This window comes from Lates calcarifer, linkage group LG10, assembly GCF_001640805.2.
Source record: "Lates calcarifer isolate ASB-BC8 linkage group LG10, TLL_Latcal_v3, whole genome shotgun sequence".
NCBI classification, from domain to species: Eukaryota; Metazoa; Chordata; class Actinopteri; family Centropomidae; genus Lates; species Lates calcarifer.
The window spans coordinates 1,187,358-1,211,206 of NC_066842.1; the positions used below are offsets into that span (position 1 = coordinate 1,187,358).

The window sequence follows — 23,849 nt, forward strand, 5'->3', positions numbered from 1 at the left end:
GTACTAGCCTCTAAAATCTGAACATCCACTGTTTTTTCCTGGTTTTCTCTGATGGTTAACATCATTTTGTGGAGTTTTTAACAGAACAAAGAAGCAAATAGAATAAGTTGACTTATTTGGGGAATAATTAGAGTCAGTTTTCACCATGTTCTGACATTTATCCACTAAACATTTAGTTGCTCAGTAAAGGAAACAACTGTCAGATGTGTTGATATTAGAATAATTGTTGGTTGCAGCCTTGCAGTTCCTACACACAATCTGAGCTGTGAGCTAAAACCAACACGGAACTCCGTTAACATTTTTACAGATTTTAATTATGTCTCAACATTGGTTTCAAAATGATAGGTGACTGTAAACGGGAGCAACTGTCAGTTATTAATATTGCATATCGATCGATCGGTACTTATTAAGCACTGGTTGTAGCTTTATATTGTTGTGATGCAACAATACGACCTTTCCTTACGTTTTTTGTAAATGTAATTACATGGCGTGCAGAAAAAAGAGAACATTTTGACAGTGATATGGAGTAAAACGTGGCTGGTCTGGGGCTGGTCTTGCTAAACGCTACTCAAAGCTAAAATATCGCTATCACGCACAATAGAAGTTGGAGTTTTATTTTGAAGTTCTGAGCGGAAGCGGATTAGTTTACTGAGAACCCCTGAAGTTGCAGCTCGTCTCACCTCTGTGTGACTCTCCGGTGTTGTCGGTGAAACGTCGCCACATTTCCTCGCCAGGAGCCGGCGTGGTGAACAGAAACCGGTCAGAAAGGTGGGTCCGACCCGGCCGCTGCTTCACGTGCAGCCAGTTATTGATTGGTGTATCGATAACTAAGATTATTAATGATGTGTGTGAGTGAGTATGCGGGTGGACACAGATCCCGGAACCGACCCATGTGGTTACAGTGTAGGGTAAAACCACGCAGAAACCGCAAGCTAACATTTATGCGGAACTCCCTTAACATTTTTACAGATTTTGATTTTATGTCCGCGGGCTTCAGTGCTGACTTTAAAATGACTAATGCTTCAGTTTGCAGTGTGTTTTTACACTAATCGGGTTTCATATCACTGTGCCATATCATCATACGTGCAGTATATCTGTGATAGTAAACACTCAGTGTGTGGACGTGTCCGCTTTAAGGAGTCCTAGTTTTATTGGAACATTTGTAAGGAGTTTGGCAAAGCACCTACAGTGAGCTCAGGTTTGCTGTAACTTTCCACCAGTGGTTTCCAGCCTGAGGGTTGAGACCCCTGAGGGGCTCACTAGATAAATCTGACTGGGTCTCAAGAGGCCTCAAGGAATAGTTAGAAATACTCTCATTTGCAAATATGAAACCAGGTTATAGGTAATTTCTCGGACTGATCTTCTTGGATTTACTTCACACTTTACGCACACTGTACCTAGCAACTGGTGCACAACAACTTGGGTTTGTATGGCCTTAAGTTTTCTATTTATTTATATAACGCTCATGTTATAGTTCTTTCTTAGCAACATGATGCACGTCTGATTAAAATAAAAATAAATAAAAATCCACACCTGTATCTCAAGTGCATATGTGCCCATGTATGACAATATCTGCCTGAAAAACAATCATGCCACTGTTTTACGGTTTTAATCAGTAAATATGAAGCTGGTACCTTAAACCAAACTGTATTTATTAAAGCAGGAAAATGAACAGTCAAGTCGTTGCTCTTGAATAATCTGTGTTGTTCAGTAACGAGTTTCAAATTCTTTTTGTTGGATTTCTTGTTGTTGTATCACCTGCTTGCCAGCAGCTCTCTCCCAGCAGCAAACTTAACTTGACCTCTGACCTTTCCATTCCCTTGACTGGTAAATGGTGCAGTATAGAGCTGCAGCGATTAATGGATTAGTTGATGGATTTTTATGCAGACATTGCCTGTATTCTCTGGTTTCTGCTCATGGAAGTAATGATTAGTTGCAGCCCTTGAACAGTATTCCTCTGCAGTTTAAAAGTACATGGCCTCATTTTTCCATTTATTTAATAATAATATTGGCGGAACAGTTAGTGAATGTCATGAATCAGTGTTTTTAGTTTCTACTCAGCAGTCTCTGGCTCCGTGTCCTTGTCCAGCAGGGGGGGGGCCAAGTCATGTTCAGACTCCTCAGTCGCCAAGGTAAGAGGACGCCGAGCTGCCTCGCGGGCCAGCGGCGCTATGAGCACCACAGGGCCGTCATGGCCATCCGCCGCGAGGACGTCAACCCCTGGGAGAGGAGGGCGCCGCTGGCCCCGCGCCACGTCAAAGAGCTCACCCACGCCGGCGTCAAAGTCCTCGTCCAGCCATCCAACCGCAGAGCGATACACGAGAAGGTGAGGCACCGAGCGATCAGTTCAACTTTTATATGTTTGAAGGCAACTGTTGTTTTTGTCTCTTTGTAGTTGTTTTTTTCATGCTTTTGTAGCTGTTTTGCATCTCTGTAGTTGATCTCTTTGTAGTTTTGGTGTCTTTTAGTCATTTTGTGTCTCTGTAGTTGTTTTGCACATTTTTGTAGTTGCTGTGTGTTTCTTTTTCATCTTTGTAAAGCTGTTTTCTGTCTCTCTGTGGTCGTTTGGTGTGTCTTTGTAGTTGGTGTGGTCACCTGGGTCTGTGGCCTGTAGGCCCAGTCAGTGATGCAGTGATGATTACATGCTGTGATATCTTTTTCAGTCTCTGTTGAGTTAGCGTTAACAAAAGTGAAGAAAAGGTCCACACTGAAACCATGGAGAGAATTATCTCTGATAGATAAAATCATTTAGAATATAGAAAGTGGTTTAACATACAGTATGTATTACAGCGAGGAAGTGTATAGTGATGATAACGTTCAGTCTAGTTCATCCTACTTCCTCAGCAGCTTGTTTAGTCTGCTGTTATCACCGGCCTTGATGCCACTATTGTTTATAACAGTCTGTCTCCACCTGACACCACAGATTGATAACAATGCTCCGTATTTTTCATGTATTTCTAATTCTTCAGTTCTTCTTAGCCTGCTTCTTTTTATTAGTTTGAATGTTCGCTGCCACTGAATCACACACAGTAGGAATGTAAAGAAAAACCCAAATAATGCTGTTCGAGCCGTTTGCTTTAGAGGTTTAGTGTGTTTCTGCTGTCGGGCTGAGTCTGGATGTGTTTTGGTTTCAGTACTACATGAAGGCCGGGGCTGTCATTCAGGAGGACATCTCGGAGGCGTCGCTGATAATCGGAGTGAAGAGGCCGCCGGAGGAGAAGGTCATCAGCAGGAAGACGTACGCCTTCTTCTCCCACACTATCAAGGCTCAGGAGGCCAACATGGGGCTTCTGGACGACCTGCTGAAGAAGGTGAGAGCACTCAGAGGAGCCCTTAAAACATCCTGTTACACAGGAGCCACGAGAGTCAGGAACTCCTTTCCCTTTATCTGACCTCACACTGGGAACGGCATCACGCCAGGCTTCGTGTCTTAACACCAGTGTAGTGAGCTCTGTGTGCAGAGGAGGCCACAGGGTGACACCTCAGAGGAAACACGTCTCTCCACCCCCCAGTCTGAGCTGAATATGTGAATACCAGTACTCTGAAGTTACCAAAACCTGATTTCCCAGCTTGGTTTCTCCTGCTCGTATTAATGTGTAACCAGGTTTCTAAAGGGCTTTGTCTGCAGGCAGAGACTTTGCTTCCAGGTTCTTCTTTGTCATGTCTTTGTGTATTCAGTTTTAATCTTAATAAAAATTCTTTTCGTCATTTCAGGAGGTTCGTCTGATCGACTATGAGAAGATGGTCGATGCTAACGGCTATAGGATCGTAGCGTTCGGTCAGTGGGCCGGCGTCGCAGGTACAATGACGAACTCCTCAGATAAATAAATGTCAGGTTTTGCACCGTGCCTCAGTTAAAGGCAGAGTTTTTCCTGGAAGTGTTGTGAAAGTGTGTGATGGCAGCAGCTGGTGGCTGTTGGGAAACTAGTTTAACAGTAAAGATAAGATGGATTCAACCCAGAGAGACGAGCTCTCTGTTTGATGTGTCTTCATCGTCTCATGAGTCCGATCAGACGATGTTGAGTCAGTAGTTGTGTCAACGTGACGACTTCTGCTGATAAACTTGTGGAAGAGTTCAACACAAAATGCTCAGCAAATGTCAAAGAAAAGTCAACAGTCATGTCTCCAGTTAGAAGTAAAAATGAGTGGAACCCACACAGCTGCTCTGACCTGAACACTCCATGTTTGCTGATTCATTTGTTTTTTTTTCCGATTTTATCAGTATTTTTTGGACATTTTCTTATGTTTATTGGACATTTTATTAATATATATATTTTTTAGAGATTATACTAAAAATTTATAGGCGGTTTTACTAAGATCAAAAAAAAAATATTTCTGTTCTTTGGATTTTTAACAAATATTTTTCTGTACATTGACAATAAAGCCTATTCTATTATTCTAAATCAATTTATTTATATACTTTGAGATTTTTGGATATTTCATATTTTGTATTTGATTTAGTTTTATTGAATTAATGTTTTTGTTTTATATTTAACTAAAAGATTTTACTAATATTTTGGAGAATTTTCTTAAAATTTCTGGGCCTTTTTATTAGTATTTTCAGAATCTTTATAATGTCTTTTCTGAGATTTTACTCATTATTTTCCAAAATTTTCAGCAAAATGTGTCGACAATTTATTTTCTTCTGAGATTTTTTTGGATGTTTTACTATTTTTCAGACATTTTCATGTTTTGTGGATATTTTACATATGTTTTTCTTAAAAACCTTAATTTTTATGTCTTACTTGGTGAATTGTTCATGCTGATGTTGTATTTAATCAGAATTTTTTGTTTGTTTTTAGGAATGATAAACATTTTACATGGATTGGGGCTTCGTTTCCTGGCTCTCGGTCATCACACTCCCTTTATGGTACGAGAAATCATTTTGTCAGTTTCATCCAAACAAAAACAACTTTAAACTGCAGAGCAGAAATAAATCATTTATTTCATTTGAGTGTTTTAGCCTCATCTTTATCGTGACACCTGTGAAGAACCACATATTTTTAATTGAGGCCTTAAATCTGACATGAAGCTGAACAATCCTCACAGCACATCGGCATGGCTCACAACTACAGGAACGTCAGCCAGGCCATCCAGGCAGTGAGGGATTGTGGGTATGAGATTTCCATGGGGCTCATGCCCAAATCCATCGGACCCGTCACGTTCTGTTTCACCGGAACCGGCAACGTCTCCAAGGTACGACACAGTTTCAGACTCCAGATCCCAGTCAGGTATTTTGTGAATCTCTGGTTTCTTATGTTGCTCTTTCCTTCCCCTCAGGGAGCCCAGGACATCATCAACGAGCTTCCTGTTGAATATGTTGAACCTCATGAGTTGAAGGACGTCTCTGAAACGGGAGGTATGTCTCGTCTGATCACAGTGAGTGACAGGAGAACTCAATAACGGATTATTATCTGTGTGAGGCTCAAGTTTAACAGCAGTTTCCCATAAGCGCTTGCTGTTGTTCAGACATTAAAACATCCAACTGGATGAAGGATATTTCTCATCAGATGTCTGGATCTTAAAGCTGCTACATGTAAGCATTTGCTATTGGTACATTGCCAACATTAGCTTTAGCAGCTAATGGTCTTCTTACGACAGTGACTCACTATCGCCTCTTGAGGTAGGAAGTGGTATTACAAGACAGGTTGGGCTGGAGCTAGCTGGTTAGCAGCAGCTAAGTTCTATAGATATCTTTGCAACATGAAAAATAGATGTCTCTGACAAAATATTAAAACTATCAACAATCTGTTTATAATTTTATTTGATTTTAACTTTAAACTAAAATACTTTCATCTTGTGCTTTTACGTTATCAGAGAAACAAGATGAGCTAACAGCCCCTCTTGACGTCCTGTGTTTGTCCAAGAGCTTTGGAGAAACACAGAATATTTTTTGTTTATACAGCGTTTTTACTGGTTTTAATCACCTTTTCTGTTTGTTCTGGAGAGGAGACCTCAGTAAAAACCTCCTGAACTACGAACACTGGAGGAATCTTAACCTACAAGTAAAAACACAATGAGTTATAGTTTTTAAACAATGAAAACAAGCTCCCAAGCTAATTTATAAAGTCAACAACATTGATATACCTGCTGTTAGCATGTTAATGTGCAGGTTCAAACATAGTAGCTTGTTAATATCCATCTGTCCGTCTCTGATCATTTTCAGTATGTTGTTGTTTTCCTGTCAGATATGACCAAAGTTTACGCCACCGTCCTGAGCCGACACCACCACCTGATGAGGAAGAGCGACGGTATCTACGACCCCATGGAGTACGAGAACCACCCAGAGCTGTACACCTCACACTTCAGGACCAGCGTGAGTCTAGCTTATATCACACCCACCACCACCACCACCACCACCACCACCCCTCCTACCCCTTCATTAAGCCCTGTTACAACACTCCTCCTCCACCTGCTGCTGTCAGTCACTCAGAGGCCTCGTCCTCAGTTTCAGTCAGCAGCTCTGAGCTCAGGCTGCTGGGCAGGGTTGTGTTGTTGTTTCAAAACACAGGCCAAAGATTTTACACAACTACACAACTATTGTCCTGTTTTAAGTTTGTGTTGAGTTTTGAGACGTCCGATACGTCCACCTCATCAATAAAAGTTCAAACGGTGAAGAAGGAGATTTTCTTTTTGTTACAGCTAATACTATTTACATTATCGATTAATCCGCAGTTTATTTTGATGAATCATTTCTTCTTGGTTAGGGCACTGAAGTATGATCTGTTTTCCTGCACTCTGAGGACACCATTGCAGTAAAAATGTTGCGTCATATCTTATATCATTTTAACCACAGGTGGCGCCCTACACAACCTGTCTGATCAACGGTATTTACTGGGACCCCCACACCCCTCGACTCCTCAGGCGACTGGACGCCCAGAAGCTGATGAAACCGTCCAAAACCTTGCCTGCAGCCGAGGGACTGCCACACCTGCCGCACAAGTAAGAGACCTGGACGTCACCAACCACAGTTAGACAGGAAGTGCTAACATGCTAACTTACTTCCTGGTTTTAGGATCATTCCTGCTACAGATTTGGTGGTACAGGGATAATATTTATGGCTGCCCCTGTTAATATCAGACAGATTAAGCAAATAAATACAACATCTAAACAGGCAACTGTGCAAATAGGCCTGTGTTTTATAAAATAGTATTTATAATGTTTGAGAGCAAAAGGAGGAAGTACCCAGTATTATTCTGCTGCTTCTTGTCCATTCACTCCTTCATCTCCACTGTGTAATGAGCACTGCAGCCTCACAGGGAAACAGATTTATTTTTTCACCGGTAGAAAATATCTGAGCTATATCTCCGGCTCTGACCTGTCCTCAACCCTGCAGTGAGTGATGTACCTGACACGCTGACGGCTGAATGTCTGCTCTAGTGAATGGATCGTGCGAGTGTGGTGTGTTTAGCTGCCGTATCTCCACAGAGGTCAAAGGTCACAGAGGTTTATCTTCAGTGGTGTTTACAGAGGGACTGTACAGCCCGTCGCTCTGACCTCAGGAAACACCGTCTCTTCTCCCCGTCTGCAGGCTGCTGGCCATCTGCGACATATCAGCAGACACCGGAGGCTCTATAGAGTTCATGAATGAGTGCACCACCATTGATAAGCCTTTCTGTATGTACGACGCTGACCAGCACATCGACCACGACAGGTACAGAACAAACACTCGTGACCTGAGTCGTCCCACCAACATGCACCTGCACTGTAAGCTGTGGTTTTCAGGTTATTATTGTCTCTGACTGGAAACGATGTGGAGGTTTAGTTTTACACCAATCTCATTTCTTTTTGTTTATGGTACTTAAACCTTTTTTAGGTTGTGTTGAAGATACCATCGAAGGTTTTTTCCCCTAGAATGTGGTCTTTTATATCATTTTTACTGGAAGTTTTATTCCTGATTTTACAGTTGAATTCTTATTTAAATGAGGTTTCCTGGTTAGATCCACAGCACCCCAGTCTTTAGGACCCAAGAGAGACTGTGGCCCAGCAGATACTGGAGTTACCAGTTATACCTAATAAACTGCCAATTGATTGTAAGTTAAGGCTGATTTCACACCTTTGTTTGGTCTGAACCTTCAGACTTTTCAGTTTGGTCTGAACTAATATATCAGCTATGAGAGGTTCCCCACACCAGACCAGACCGAACGACCAAACTTTGGCCCATACTAAAATGGCAGGTTTGAAAGGTGCCTCAGACCATGGTCCAGACCAAAGAACCAAAATGTGGTCCGACCAAAAGAGGAGGTCTAGGTCCAACATTTGAACGATTTGTGTTCCAAACTGTGTTTTGTTTCTCGTCCTGGCAGCGTGGAGGGAAACGGGATCCTCATGTGCTCCATTGACAATCTTCCTGCTCAGCTCCCCATCGAAGCCACGGAGTACTTTGGTGACCGGCTCTTCCCCTACATCTGGGAGATGGTAAGACATCTTGGGTTTTAGGTGAGCTGGTGGTGTCGTTGGGTTTCTGTCTCGCTCTGTGCTGCTCTGAGCTTCTCGTTGAGTTTGCTTTGGGAGAGAGCTGCTGCAGGTTTCACATGGGGAATGAATAAAATGAAAACCCCCTCTAACAGACAGGACCTGTGTTTGTGCCAGTTTCCTATTTTTAAATGAAAGTGTTGTGTTGTCATCAGCTGCCTTCAGACGCCACAAGACCTCTGGAGGAAGAGGACTTCAGCCCACAAGTCAGAGACGTGAGTAACGTCATATTCATTCAGTGTTTGATTCTTAGAGACAGTTTTGGGGTGGATCGTCACTTTTAAATGTAGCCAGGAAATGCAGATGTATTTTTAGAAACAAAGTACCATGGACTCCACCGCACTTCGTTACGTATAATCTTTATTTAAAGTCCAGATTAACTTTTTTCTTTGTCTATTCCTAAAGGCCGTCATCACCTCAAACGGAGTTCTCACCCCAAAGTTTGAGTACATTGAAAAACTTCGAGAGAGAAGGTAAGACTCGCTCGGACCTCCTCTTTAGTGTGTTTGTTTTTAAAATGAAGACTGGGGATCATTCTGTATATTTCAACTTATTTCTCATTTTAAATATTGATATGAATGTAAAAAAAACAAACATGCCTGTTCCGTCTGTGAGTTAATGCAACCAATCAGTGGATGACTTGTCTAAAGATTACGAGACAGGTAACATTTAACATCTGTTTCTCACCTTCGCCAACTTTCTAAACCGTAGTGTTGAACTCTAAGTAATAGCAGCCTATTTAAAGTTAGAGATATTTGTGCTGTGTAGTTTCCTGTTTTTGCTGTTTTCCCTCCTTAACTCATCCTTATTGTAGAGTCCAGCCTACAGAACTGAACTTGGACTTGTAGCGACTAACCATGCACCCTGTGGTTGTTCCTGCACAGTGCTGCCCTCTGGTGTCTGCTGTGCCAACCTGCCTCTGCATTAACACCTTGCATGGCTAGCCTGCTAATAAGCTGCAGCTGCTAGCCAACCTCAGACGCTGGAGTTTGCTCTCTAGGTATCGAGGGGTTAGAGACATCTTCTTCTTCTCACCTTGCACAAAAACCGCCATCACCCTGTCTGTCACATCTGTCTGTTTTGTTTCATGTGATCTGACAGTGAATCACAGAGAGGATGGATATCAGGTTCATTTCTGTGTGTCCTGTACAGAACTTAAGTCTAAAACATGTTTAGCTTAGCCTAGCTTAGACTGGAAATGGGGGGAAATTACTAGCTTCTGTCCATCTCAGTCACAGCTGTCGTTTTTATAGCATCAAATAACTTCAATTAAGACCCAACATATTAGTAAAATAGACTTTTTAGGTTGTTTCTTTAGCTAATGTATAATCTGTGTGATGTTAGCTCTCTAGCTAATGTTAACATAACCTGCCCTCACCGCTCACAGCTATTTTTGGTTTGGGTTTTCTTTTAAAGAAAAAAAAAACAACTTAATATTATAGACATAAGACTAAAGACTTAATATTCAGGACCACTTACATTTTGAATAATACAGAGGAAAATAGAAATTATAGCAGTGAATCACTAACCTTTCACTTTTAATTCACCACACACATCTCCCATGGTCCAGGATTGATATCATCAGTTTTTCTATAAAAGGTCCAACTTGACTTTTCCATTGATGCCACCATGATTCTGGCTGCAGAATTAAAACCCGGTAAAGTCAAGGCTTTATTGGCGGCTCAGTAACCTCAGGTAAACTTGACCTGTACCAAGGCTAGCAGGTTTTTATGCTAAGCTAGGCTAAAGACGTCTGTACCGGATACACAGAGATAGATTTACCCTTCTCCTCTGACTTTTTATAAATCATGAAAACATTGTTTTAAAAAATCACTCCTCTGCATGTGAAATTCTCAGCAGCATCCTGTTCATGAAGTTCTATCTTTTAAATCTGCTTTGATTCATTTCTGAATTCTGTTGATTGATTACACGTCTCTCAGCTCATCTGCATAGTCAAACATGTTAATGAGCTTGTCAGATGTGTTCAGACACCGTGACCCTTAACAATACTAATGTTTGTTTCTGTAGATTATTATCACTGAGGCTCACTGCTCAGCTTTGCTCCTCTCTCATATTTAGGCCGCCTCTAAGACCTGATGAGTTTTCTTCATAATTGATCCTAAGTATCATTTTTCCAGACAAGCCATGCCACCAAATCTTAATCCTTCTGACTGAGGCGGGCTCCTTAAGATATGTAAACTCAGGAAGAAATCCTCCTGAGGGAACGTCTCTGTTTTCTTTTTTAATTAAGAGGACGAGGCTCGGCGGCAGGCGGGCAGGACCGCCGGTCAGTCCCCGCCACGACTCCTGCATGTGCACCATGTCACATCCAATTAGGGCCAAAGCTAACGAGTCTCTGACTCCTGAAGGGGGGTTGAGGCGGGTGGTGGTGGTGGTGGTGGTGGTGGGGATATTATTAATGCCACAGGTCAGTTGGAGTGATGCCTTTATTATGGTGTTATTGTTGTTGCTATAGTATGAAGATAATCCAGCAGCAGAGTCACACTTTTCAACTGAATCCAACATCTCTGTTTAATCAAGAGGCTGCTGCTCTCACTGTGGATCAGACCTCAGGACTCTGAGTCTGGACAGAAATTCATACGTCACATTTTAAACTTACTACTTACTGATACAGCTGTGAGACATTTACATTATTACTAAAGTTTTTATTAAAGTTAAGTTCAGAAAATATGAAAAAATGTTTAAGGTACTGAAATGTTAAGGTATTGATAGAGCTTTAATAGTTGAATGAATGTTACTGGTGTTTATCATTTTATGACTTTAAGGTTACTAGTATTTTATTATTATTAAAAATTAAAATTAATAGATACCAGTTGATGTATTCATATGTATATATATTAATCAAACATCCATGTTTCTTACTTGTATCTTTATATTTTCGTTGATCTGAAATATGAATAATTATTAACAGAATTTTTAACAAAATTCAATTCTTTTAACACATGAAAAACAGTTTAACGTGGTAAAATTCAGATGTAGTCAAATGTGATTTTCCAGCATTTTTACATTTGAAATGTCATCATAAAAGACACAGTTAAATCAGTGATAATGTTACATTAATGTGCAGTAACTCTGATAGTGACACAGAAATTTAGAGTTTTTGTGTTGATAAGAAAAAAAATCTGAAAATCAACAAAAATCTACAGAATTTTATGATTTATTCATATTTTTTTCTGTTTGTAAAGTAATGAATGAATTTCTTATTTATTTGACTTGATTTTATTTTTGTTTTTTGGATGACTTCCTGTCCATCCCTCATTCCAGTTCCTCATCAGTCAAACCAAAACTGATTTAGTTTGAACAGTCTCGCTGCCTTTTCTTTTGACTTTTTACACGTTTGATTGACACAGAGAAACGTTCCACAACAGCTGTTTGAGTTTAAGTCACTTAAAGAAAACCTGAAGTGACTTCATTTGGACCTCCAGCTTTTTTCTTCGTGGGATTGTGAATGTTTAAACTGTAAAAATGAAAAGTAAAAGCTAATTGACGTCAGGGTAAATTTCCTCTCTGTTAAGGAATTCTTAACTACACTCATATTCTCTGGCTTTTTCTGTGCCAGTAACTCTACTTTAATGTTAATTAACTGACAGAAATAAATAATCTATGATCCAAAAATTATACGTCCAGAAAAAAGTCATGACAAACCTTGTACACATGAACAGGAACAGATGTGTTTTGATCTTTTTGTTTGGGTGTCGGAAAACAAAAGGTGTAAAAAGTCAAAGTTTGGTGGTTTAATTATTGTGATTTTTTCAGACAAACTGTAGGTGACCACTGTGTCCATCCATCCAGTTCTTGTACAGTTTCCTCTGTGTAGTAGAGATATCTGAATAAATGCAAAGTCTTCCCTCTACACCTGTGGCTCAGGATTAGAATTCCAGCCTTCACATACTTGTGAAGTATTATTGTAATGTGTTTCTGACTCCGTGTGTCTGATGTCGCTCAGGGAGAAGGCTCAGATCATGAAGAAGACCGGGATGAAGCGAGTTCTGCTGCTCGGTTCAGGATACGTCTCCGGACCCGTTGTTGAGTATCTGACTCGCAATGAGAACACCCAGGTCACTGTGGGTAAGTTTGTCTTTGAAACCTTGAGAAGTCATAAGTGATACATGAACGTTAAAGGAGCTATATGTAAGTTTTTGTCGCTACGTAGCTAACATTAGCATTAGCAGCTGTTTATGGACCAGTCTGGAAGAGACGTTGTGAGTTCAGCAACAAACTTTATTCCTTTCCTCACACAGAGCTGTCTTCAGAGGTGGAAACCAACATCAGTGTTTTGCTTCTGTTTCTATGACGTTCTATAACGAGCTAGCTCTGTCCATCTCGTCACTTTCTGATAGCGACTAACTGTAGCGCCCAGCCTGATTTGCCTAATTTTACACTAAATTCAACTTGTTTTAACAGTGACAGTCTTTTATAGTACGATCTGTTGAGCTGGTCCACAACGTCTCTCAGTAACCTGCACTGGTCTGACCTTCCATTGACATTGTTTTCCTGTTTGTGTTTGTGTTCAGCGTCGATGCTGCTGAAGCAGGCGGAGGAGCTGGCAGCCACCTATCCCAACACCATCCCCATCATGTTGGACGCCGGCAGCCAGGAAGGACACCTCGACTCTCTGATCAAAGACCATGACCTGGTCATCAGGTACGGTCTGCACTGCAGTCATACTGTACTACAAACTGTTAAACATGTGGAGGGATGGATGGAAAACATAAAGCTCTAAATGGATAGTGTCCCAATAGTTAAATGTAAAGATTTCCCTTTATTTTTAGCTTCTCTTTTTAAAAGACTGAGATCAATGGATTTTTGGTTTGATGCCTGAAATAAGGTCCAAGGTTTTAACACAAGCTCAAGACATTTTCATGTTTTATTCTACATCCTTAAATACACTACTCAGGATTTTTCGGGTCGTCCGTTTCATTCTCTTGAATGTGATATCTCAGTAACATCTTGAAGTAACTTCTTCAGATTTAGTTCGCCCATTCATTTGGACTCAAAGGTGAACTGATTAGATTTTGGTGGTCAAAGGTCAAAATACGTTTTTGGCCATAATTCAAGAATTCACATGCTAATTGACTAATTAAATGTCAGACTCAGTTTTTCAGGCTCCGCTTTAATCAGTCCACTGATCTGCTCCCTCTGCTCCTCAGCATGCTGCCGTACTCCTTTCACCCGCTCATCGCCAAACACTGCATCAACAGGAAGGTGAACATGGTGACGGCCAGTTACCTGAGTCCTGCTATGAAGGAGCTGCAGAGCAGGTGACAACCAGCTCCTCCACAGATGATTTTCTTTTATAACGTGTTCAGCTGTAACAGAGAAAGAATAATGAGAAAGGTTTTAAGCCTTTGCTGCAGTTTTAATATGTAATTTATTTGTGAATCGCAGGCATAAAAAAAGTGTTGAAGTAAAAACACCTAAGACATTAAAAGATAAAAAGAACATAAAACTTCACAATTAAATCTAGAAATCTAAACTTCTATCACCACAAATTAAGGTCGACATCATCAAAAACACCTGAATGCAACAAGAACTATTTTCATTCTGAATCGTCGACTTTAGTTTAATAAAAATGTGTTTATTTTTCTAGAAATAGAAAACACTGCCCTTAATACATAAAGTCTTAATCAGTTGATTGCATTGGTATAAACTGACAAGTAATGACATGAACGTTTGAAATGAATTGAAAATATGTTAAGTTTATTATGTTATTAATAAAAGTAATTGCAAAATTTAAAAAAGGGAAAATATAAAGCAAAACAGTAAGAAAGTTTAAATGAGTAAATATCTGACAGGAAATACAGTTTTATTGCCTTTATATTAATGAATGTGTGTGTGTGTGTGTGTGTGTGTGTGTGTGTGTGTGTGTGTGTGTGTCTGTCTGTCTCAGTGCGGAGGAGGCGGGCATCAACCATAGTGAATGAGATGGGCCTGGATCCGGGGATCGACCACATGTTGGCAATGGAGTGTATCGACCAGGCCAAAGCCGACGGCTGCAGCGTGAGTCAGCACACACACTCACTGTGTCTGTCTGTCTGTGTGTGTGTGTGTGTGTCTGTGTGTGTGTGAGAGAGATAATGACTGTGTGAACGAGGCTCGCTGGCAGTCGTATTGATCCGTTAAACAGACTGACAGAGTCCACGTGTTCCTGACTGCTGAATTTCACACAGGCTTTCATCCAGAAACAGACGACGTCACACAGACAGACGAGGTGATGAGGTGTGAAAACAGCCCGACAACATTTACTCCTGTTTATCTGAAGTTAGAACGATGAATTAATAAACAGACAACGATGGTTTTGATTATTGGTTATAAGGAAGCCTGTACAGTTTACTGTCCACAGACCCATGATACATTAACACAGCAAAGCTTGTGTTGTTTTTGTCTCTTAGTGGAAATCTGAATCACATCTTCCATGTTTGTCTCCATGGGTCGTCCCACTCTCCTGAACGTGATCTCTCAGTATCACTCTGAGGGAATTTCTTCAGATTGGGTACAACCATTCATTTGGACTCAAAGATGAACTGATAACATTTTGGTGGTCAAAGGTTACAGTTACATCGCAAAGCACGTTTTTGGCCTGTAACTCAAGCATCCACACATGAATGAACTGAAACTGGCCTGGCTGGCAGAGACTGGTTTACTCTGATTTTCAAAAAATTAACAAAATCTGGAATTTGCCCAAACAAATGTATGTCGTTTTTTCCACTGTAAAATGTCCCACTTATTTCTTATCTTGATCACCATTCCTAATCAAACATATTTAAAATTAAAATTTAACCTCCCCTAAAAATGTTTATATATGAGTTGATACAAAGCTTTAAATTTCAGTGGATACGTCCAGATCAGATATTCAGATGTCGATATCTGTATTAGCTTTGAAAGAGCAGTACTGATCATCACAGTTTTATCATATTGAGACATAGTTAGAGCATGTTTGATAACGCGGTTGATAGAAAGTGAATTGAGAATGTTACTGACGTTGTTGTTCAGGTGGAGTCCTACAGCTCGTTCTGCGGCGGTCTTCCTGCTCCTGAATGTTCAGACAATCCTCTTCGCTACAAGTTCAGCTGGAGTCCGTATGGCGTCCTCCTCAACACCATCAGCCCCGCCATCTTCCTCAAAGACAACCAGGTACGGAGGATCCAATCCACTCTTAGAATTCCATTAAATCAAGAAGAAATAAACTGAATCTGTGCGCGTTGGTTTCTTTTCCAGGTGGTGAGCGTCCCGGCCGGCGGGTCTCTGATGGACTCCACCACACCAATGGATTTCCTCCCCGGTTTCAACCTGGAGGGATTTCCGAACCGTGACAGCACAAAGTACGCCGAGCCGTACGGCATCCAGTCGGCACACACGCTGGTCAGAGGAACACTGCGCTTCAAGGTACAACGCACACAGACCACGCAAACCTCTACCAACAACGGTCAACAGCAACACAGGCTTTAAAATAAGTTACAGAACATTTCAACAATACGATATCTGAGCAACACCTCGGGGGAAGTTCTTCAGATTTGGTACAACCATTCACTTGGACTGAAAGATGAACTGATTAGAGTTTGGTGGTCAAAGGTCAAAGTCACTGTGGCCTCTCAAAGCACGTCTTTTGGCCTGTTTTTGGCATGTCACATGACTGTTTTGGTCCAATCATTATCAAGCAATCAGGCCCACAGTAAAAGTTGAATAATAACCCTCTGGGCACATTTAATTCAGCAGTATGGGTACATTTTGGTATCACCCACACCTTCCACTCAATGAGAAAGAGAAAATGTCACTGATAGCAGTTAGTCATAAAAAGAAAAGTTAAATGTGTAAATGTGTGTCCTTGAGAGTCCAAACAAGTTCAGATCAAACTGACATAAAAGTCAAAACAAGAGATTTTCTGTCTCTGAGCAGTTTGTGAAATTCAGACACATTGGAATCACAGAAAAGATATTTGTGTATTTCTCCCAGTATCCCTTTGAGTCTTGTTCATTGTGATTCAGTTGAGCTCTTGTTCTGTTTCACAGGGTTTCTCCAAGGCCATGAGTGGTTTTGTCAGACTGGGTCTGATTAACAGCGAGCCCTGTCCTATCCTGCAGCCCACTTCATCCCCTGTTTCCTGGGTAAGAACTTCAGCTACAGTGCTGAAAAGAGATCATGAAAGACATTCAGAACACATGGTTGATAGGCAGCTGGGCTTCATTCTCCAGTCTGTCATTAAGTTCTACAAAAACAAGCTGTTTTGCAGTTCTTCCACTTGTGGCAGTGGCTTTGACAAAGAGTCTATTACTGTCAATAGCTGCTTGTCAACATCAAGGCTGCAGCGAGCCGAGGCTTTGTGAGGGTTTACAGCAGATAATGTTTGTCGTCTTCTATCCTTTTGAGATGAAAGAGAAACAGAGCTGCTTTTTCAGAAATCAAAAATAAGTAATTTTAAATCCTGCCCTGTGTCTCTGAAAATTCTCAAAAGCTTTTTTAAATCTGGAAACAAGATACAAAGACAAATATGAATACTCCTGAAGCCCCTTAAAAGGTTCATTTCTAACCAACAAGTATAAAAGGAAGAGTAAGTAAGGAAGAGACAGTTTAGGAGATGAAGGTAAGATCCAGTGAAGGAGACAAAAAGGAGCTAGGAGACAGACTAGGAGTATATATAAGATGTGATGGAGTATGGAGAACCTAAAAAGACAAACTGGATCTGTTCTCTCCTCTACAGAAAGAGCTCCTCTGTAAACAGATGGGACTGTCCTCTTCTATGTCCCATGATGCCTTTGAAGAAGCTGTATACGAACGCATCGGAAAGGACGACTTCAGGATGGCCAGTCTGCGATGGTGAGAGACCAAACTGAGGCTGTCAGCGCCCGTATTTACGGAACACGCCTCCAGCAGGCGTCAAACTGTCAAACTGTGCAGTGAAGCTGAAACAGACGGCAAATAATCACATTCTGGTTGTAACTCGGTTTTGGTTGTGTTTTGTTTTTTTAGGACAGAACACGGTGAGTATCTCTGTTCCTATTTAGACCAGAAAGTGAGTTTTAAAAGTCACTAACGTCAACAGTTCTTCTATACCACTTTTTGTTGAACTTGTGCTATGAAACGGTCTGAATCCGGTGTAATGCCCCTTTAAACTAGTTCTTTGGATGTCCATTTGTGTGTACTGCTTGGCTCTTGAGCTGAGGAGGCAGATGTGATGTCTGCTGCTCTTCAAAGTCAGCGTCTTTGCTATGGATGGCGGGCTGAGAGCAAGGCCAAGGTTGCTCCTCTTCTCCACACTTTTCACTTCCCTCCTTAATGAGGACGCCTGAAGTGGTGTAGTGTGCACACTCTTCAATTTAAATCAACTTTTCCAAGGGTGTCTTCAAACCAAGGCTCTGTGCCGTCATTGTTCTGCTGCTGCTGGCGATGAAGGGAAGAGGGCAACACTGGCATTGAAACGTAAATTCCTCTGACAGTGAAAGTGAACTGTTGAAAACATTCCATCTCTGCCTTTAAATGGGTAAAAAGCCAACATGCTCACAGCTCAAATTGAATGACTTGTTGTTCATTTATTCAATTCACCAGCAAAGCAGCGACAAAAGCAACTGCTCATCTCTTTAGATTTAGCCAAGGATGTGTGGGCCACGGCAGTGCTGCCAGGGTGTTAAAGCAGAGTAATTTTCTTTTAAAGCTTTTAATATGGCTTTGTGAAGGTTATTTTATTGTGTGGAAAAGTCTCATTTTTTTGTCTCCCTGTGTTCAGGTTCGGGATGCTGAGCGACGAGCCGGTGCCTCAGGCCGACAGTGTTCTGGCTGCTCTGGCCAAACATCTAGAGGCCAAACTCTCATTCGGTGAGAAACGAGTTCATTTTCTCACAGGAGAACAAAATACTATCAGGGTATCTGAAAAAGTCTTTCATAGCATTGAATTCATTTTACTCCAAAAAGTCCTTAGAGGGTTTTAAAATGTTTTTTCTGGACTTGCCATGGTCAGTAATCACTGCAAAAAACTGTCTCCACTGACCTTAAAAAAATAAATCTGTTAAAATCATACATGGACCTGAAATTAGGGATTTTTTATTTATGTATTGTCCATCCATCCATCTTATTTTCTACAGCCCATCTGGGTTGAGTTTAATGATTAATTAATTACCTTATTATACATTTTGTTACTGGGGCTTTAAGTACAGATTATTTTTATTCTCAAGCCTTTGGTCTATTCAACATCAGAATCACGCTGATGTTATCAAATACCTTATTTTGTCCAACCATCAAATGTTTGGAATGTTTCCCTGAAAAATAGCAACTGATTGGTCATCAGAGTAGTTGCCAGCTAATTTTCTTTTGATCAGCAAATCGAGTTGTTATTTACTGCTGTGAAGTGAAATGCGATATAAAGGTCTATTATATCACAGAATTATATCTAGTCTGTGTCATTCTTACTGATATTATTCATGTGAAACGTGTTAATGTCACTCTGTGTGGTATTAAAAGGCTTACAAACTCTTAAATGAATATTGTGATCACTGCACAAACCCTGATCATACGCAGCACACTAATGACTTCTCTCTGGTGGACAGATAAGGACGAGCGAGACATGATCATCATGAGGAATGACGTCGGGATTCGCCACCCGACGGGGGAGCTGGAAACCAAACACATCAGCCTGGTGGTGTACGGCGACCCTAACGGTTTCTCTGCCATGGCCAAGACTGTAGGATACCCAGCAGCCATTGCTGCGCGTATGGTCCTTGATGGTAAGTAACATCACCTAGAGAGACTGTTGGTTTCTGTCTCTGATATTCTTCTCTTACATACTTCTAGATTGATGATTACAGCCAGTTCATTAAGGTCGTAAGCTACTGATTTCACAAGATGCATTTCTGTTTCTTCAAGCAAAGATGGCAGCCAGAAACCAGAACAGTTTGTCCAGCTGTTTTGTCTTCAGACAGACACTGTGGAAGAATCATATTGTAGCTAGGGGCCCATTTCACAAAATGTTCCACATACTTTTGTGAGACCGGCTCTTGGTCAAGGTCTCTGTTTGCTAAATTTGAAGAACTGAATGTCCACATTTGAAAGGCGCAATGAATATAAATATTGTAGTTTGATCGATTCCGAAGCTGCAAGGAAGCATAAAAACAATAACAACACAATAGAAAAATGAGATAATAGAAGAAATGTAAAATGTTAGACACATAGTACAATGTAATATGTATCTCTGACCGTTACAGGATTTTTAAAAACATTTTCTCATTTCATCTTTACCGTTTGTGAAGCTAATGTTACTCTGTTTTGTTGGTACATGAAGTTAACGTTAGTTTGTCCTGATAATTTGTGACGGTAATGTTAGATTGCTCTGAACAGCCTGTGAAGCAAATGTTCATTTGTGAGTTTGTGAAACTAACATTAGTTTATTAGTTTGTCAGTCTATGAAAGTCTAGTTGGAAACTAAATCTGTGCGTTTGATCTCTGCAGGTGAAATCACTACGAAGGGTCTGGTGGTTCCGATGACAAAGGAGATCTACGGGCCGGCGCTTGAAAGACTGAAGGAGGAAGGACTGCACTTCATGTTCAAAAGCACCCTGGAGGAATAGAGCTAAGCCCGCAAAGACAGTCAATAACATCACTGTAAATCATATCTAACAACTCCAGAGATAATGTATAAAATCTACACACTATCAGCTGCCTTTTCACCAACTTCACTGTTGTTTAATTCATTTTGTTTTCCTCAAGTAAATATGTGAAAAGTAAAGTGAAAAAATGTGAGAAGGAGGAAAAACCAAAAAATGGTTTAATCCCCAGAAGTTAATTTTATTGTGTTGAAATGAAACTTTATTTGATGAAGCTCTATAACCGCATTTTTTAGTTAGGTCAAAAAGCAGAAAAGGCAGCTGGTGATGATATTCAGTAATCTTTAATAGCATCCTGAATTTGGCTGAATTTGCACATCTGTGCCAAGCTGAAATCATATTTTCACTGGCGTAGACTGTTTCAGAGAGAAGTTCTTCTGTGAAGATGGGTGAAAGGTCGACTGATCAAACACTCTTTTAGGCGTTAAAAATGTAAAGCTTTAAAAGCACAAGCATTAATCAGATAAAACTACTGTAAAAACCAAGTCTGACTGGGATTTGAGATGACACTTCCTGGAAACTTAACGGTTAATTCTGATATCCAACATCAAAACCATGTCAGAACTGATCAGAAGTGTCGTCATCTGCAAAAAACAAAACGAAAAGTAAAGCTTTTTCAGTTCAGTGGACAATCAGAGCGATACTATAGATGTGTCAGACATGCCTCACCAACCTTTACGCAATCATAAAAGTTTCAGTTGCTCAGAAATCAACAAAGCTATTAAACCTTCCCATGTTTTAACTGACCTTTATCCCCTAGAAACCATACCGATCAGCTGATTTCTGTAGTCAAAGTGCACAGACCTTCAGACAATGATAATCTTGATTAAGAAAGACATCGCCTTTTAGACCTACATCATTATTTCTACAAAAATGTTTAATTTATATCAACAGCTCTCACCCACACAATATAGTACCGCATAATGTATTTGATTGTGTTGTTAACTGCTGAGAGCAGCTGCTAGTGGTTATTTTTACTTGGTTTGTACAACTTAAACAATATTTACAGAATTTAACAATATTCAGTTTGCAATGACTTTAACAAGAGGAGCTCAAAGTTCTGAAATTCAAAGTATGAAATCAGTATCAAATGACCAACACTGAATTGTCTTGTTATTTTGAGATTTTGTTAAGCCTGTTAAGCTAATGTTATTTTATGTTATCAGACTGTGATGCCAACGTTAGCTTGTCTTGTCTGTTAAGCTAACGATAGTTTGTTCTGTAAGTCAATGAAGCTAATGTTAGTTCAACAGAAAAAGTGGACAAAAGCTAACAGTATCATTAGGGATATCACAACTTGCTAATACTAGTATTACCCACAAATTTTAATTGCGTTGGGTGACCTACCTGCAGTTTGTCAGCATTACCAACTAATGTATATTGCAGTTATCATTACAGCACTTTTGAATGCCCATGGTTACATTTGAATATTACACAGTAAAGCCAAGTTTACCACTAATGGAATATCTTACCGTATATACAGCTAGCCAGTTTACATAGAAGTCAATACAACATCTCAACAAGTAACATAAGTTTATCTGATTATTTTCATGTAAAAGCAAGAAACAGTAAATTTCCAATTACATTTAATATGAGTGAATCTCGTTTGATACCCTGCCCAAAAACCTCTGGTTAAATTTAACTTTCAATGGCAATACTGTTTTAAAAAAAAATAATTTATCAACTGATGACTGAGAGTGAATTCTGCATTAGTGGAAGACTTGTAGTTTCCCAGACTTATGAGTATTTATTGTCTGTCACCTCAGCAATATTTATTTTATTTTTTGGAGGGTGTGGTCACCTTGTAAACTGTCTGTTACATGCTTTTAACAGAGGTTAAAAAAAAAAAAAAGACAGGTAGTAATGTACCTGAGATACATTTTTTAAAATAATATATCATTATATATTCCTGATACCTAGTTTATTAGTGAACCTCCAGAGGATTTTAAACACCAGTGTGTTGTTTGATATTTTGTTAGATGTGTGGGTTTGGATCTGAATAACACTTGTATTCCCATCAAATTTAAAAAGAATTTCAATCACGTTTTTACAAATTCAGGTTAAAGTATAAATCGAATCAACATTTTCCTCATAGTCATAGAATTTTGATATCAGAAAATGTCTGAGTAACGGTTTGATTAACTACTAAACCTCCAGCATGAACAGTTTTTTTTTTGTTTCTTTGTTTTTTGTCTGTAATGTTTGATTTGACATCTACACAATTCATAATTACAGAACACACATTCATTTTTAATATAAAAAAATGTGAAAATGGTTACATAAATAAAAATCATTCTGTTAAGTTCTCTTTTCCTACTTCATCATTGAAAGACAGATTATTGTTATTTATATTCACACATAAGTTTATTTATTCATCTTTTCAATTTAAATGCAGATGATTGATTTATTATAGGTTCTTAGCAATAGTATCAGTTTATTACTTTATTAAAATAAAACCATTGGATTTTAATTGCGCTTTTGGCAGATCACAGCCTCCGTAATTGTTCATCTGATGAGATGTCTTTTTCGTAACTAAGTTTTGTAAATAATATAATTTCATTCAGCTCCACAGTATCAGTGTCAAGGCAGGAGTGTTTGAGACTATTAAAATGTTAAATCTGCAAATTCAATTAAAACTGCCTGCACGACTACATACCAGTACAGGTAAGTGGGAATGTCTTTGTCAGGATGGTATTTGGATGAACTGAACTTTTGAGCTTTTCCTACAAAATGTTTTTTTGTGAACTTTCTGAACATCTTTGCAGCGCCAGTCAATTGCAGGACTGGTTTTTGTTCTTGGAAACCTTCACTCCTCTCTGATTTTTTTTTGTGCTTCAGATGTCCTTGTCAACTTTTTAAATTCTTCCTGAAGAAGAGCAGAGTGGAACTAAGTGGGTTGAAACTATTCAACTGTCTAGTATATTTGCTTGGAATGAGGTGGGTATCAAGGTGGGTCCTGCAACTTAATGATTATATTGCTCATGGTAGGATCTGTCTCTCTCTGTAATTATAATAATCTAATGAGGACGGTCTAGACCTGTTCTATATGAAAAGTCCCCTGAGATGACTTCTGTTGTGATTCGGTGCTATATAAATAAAACTGAATTGAATTATATTTCATTTTAGATTAATGTGTTGATTATATCTTTGATTAACTGATTAATCATTTAGTATATAAAGAGTTAGAATGCCCTGTGGCCAAGGTGACATTTTAAATTGTCAGCCTATTGATTATGGACAAATGAACCCCTGAAGAAATAAAGGCCTATTCCCTTCAAAATACACATCACTGTTTTTATGGCCAGAGCACCCAAATGAAATTCACGTCTGATTTTTGTCAATCTGATCATGTCAATCAGCTTTTTTAGTTTTATTTGTTTAAATTTTCCCTGAATACTCAACACATTATAATTCTAGTAATGACAGTCATTGAGTACATGAGGAGTTTGACCTCTATGTCTTCTACTTTATTGATGTAACAGCTGTTATTTTTATGATTATGTTAATACTTCCTCCATCACTGCCTCTATCAAAACACTGACTTTCTGATTTAAGCCTTAGTCAAAGATCTTGTCAACCAGACCCTGGACTCTGCAACAGGCAGCAATTAAAACATGTTAAAACTCAACATTTTGTATTTCTGATCCCATTCTGACGTCCTCTTGGCCCCCGGCTCAGCTCCTCTGAAAAAAGACAACCCACCCTTTTGCATACACCCGATTTGGAGGCAGCCATGCAAACTAGGCCACCAAGCAGGGGATA

At 39.7% G+C, this 23,849-nt stretch overlaps 1 protein-coding gene across 1 annotated transcript; it reads left to right on the plus strand.

The window, feature by feature from the left end:
• The first annotated feature begins 620 nt into the window (after positions 1-620).
• On the plus strand, positions 621-22,389 carry aass (aminoadipate-semialdehyde synthase). The gene is given in 25 exon segments (XM_018704929.2): positions 621-768; positions 2,093-2,326; positions 3,135-3,311; positions 3,715-3,799; positions 4,803-4,870; positions 5,050-5,196; positions 5,281-5,359; positions 6,189-6,316; positions 6,797-6,942; positions 7,532-7,654; positions 8,307-8,418; positions 8,631-8,690; positions 8,881-8,948; positions 12,443-12,564; positions 13,011-13,140; positions 13,647-13,757; positions 14,387-14,405; positions 14,407-14,496; positions 15,490-15,630; positions 15,715-15,882; positions 16,506-16,601; positions 17,195-17,310; positions 18,218-18,306; positions 19,035-19,211; positions 19,933-22,389. Coding segments are annotated over 24 exon segments (2,790 nt in total). The 5' UTR covers positions 621-768; positions 2,093-2,107; the 3' UTR covers positions 20,052-22,389.
• Positions 22,390-23,849: the final 1,460 nt, after the last annotated feature.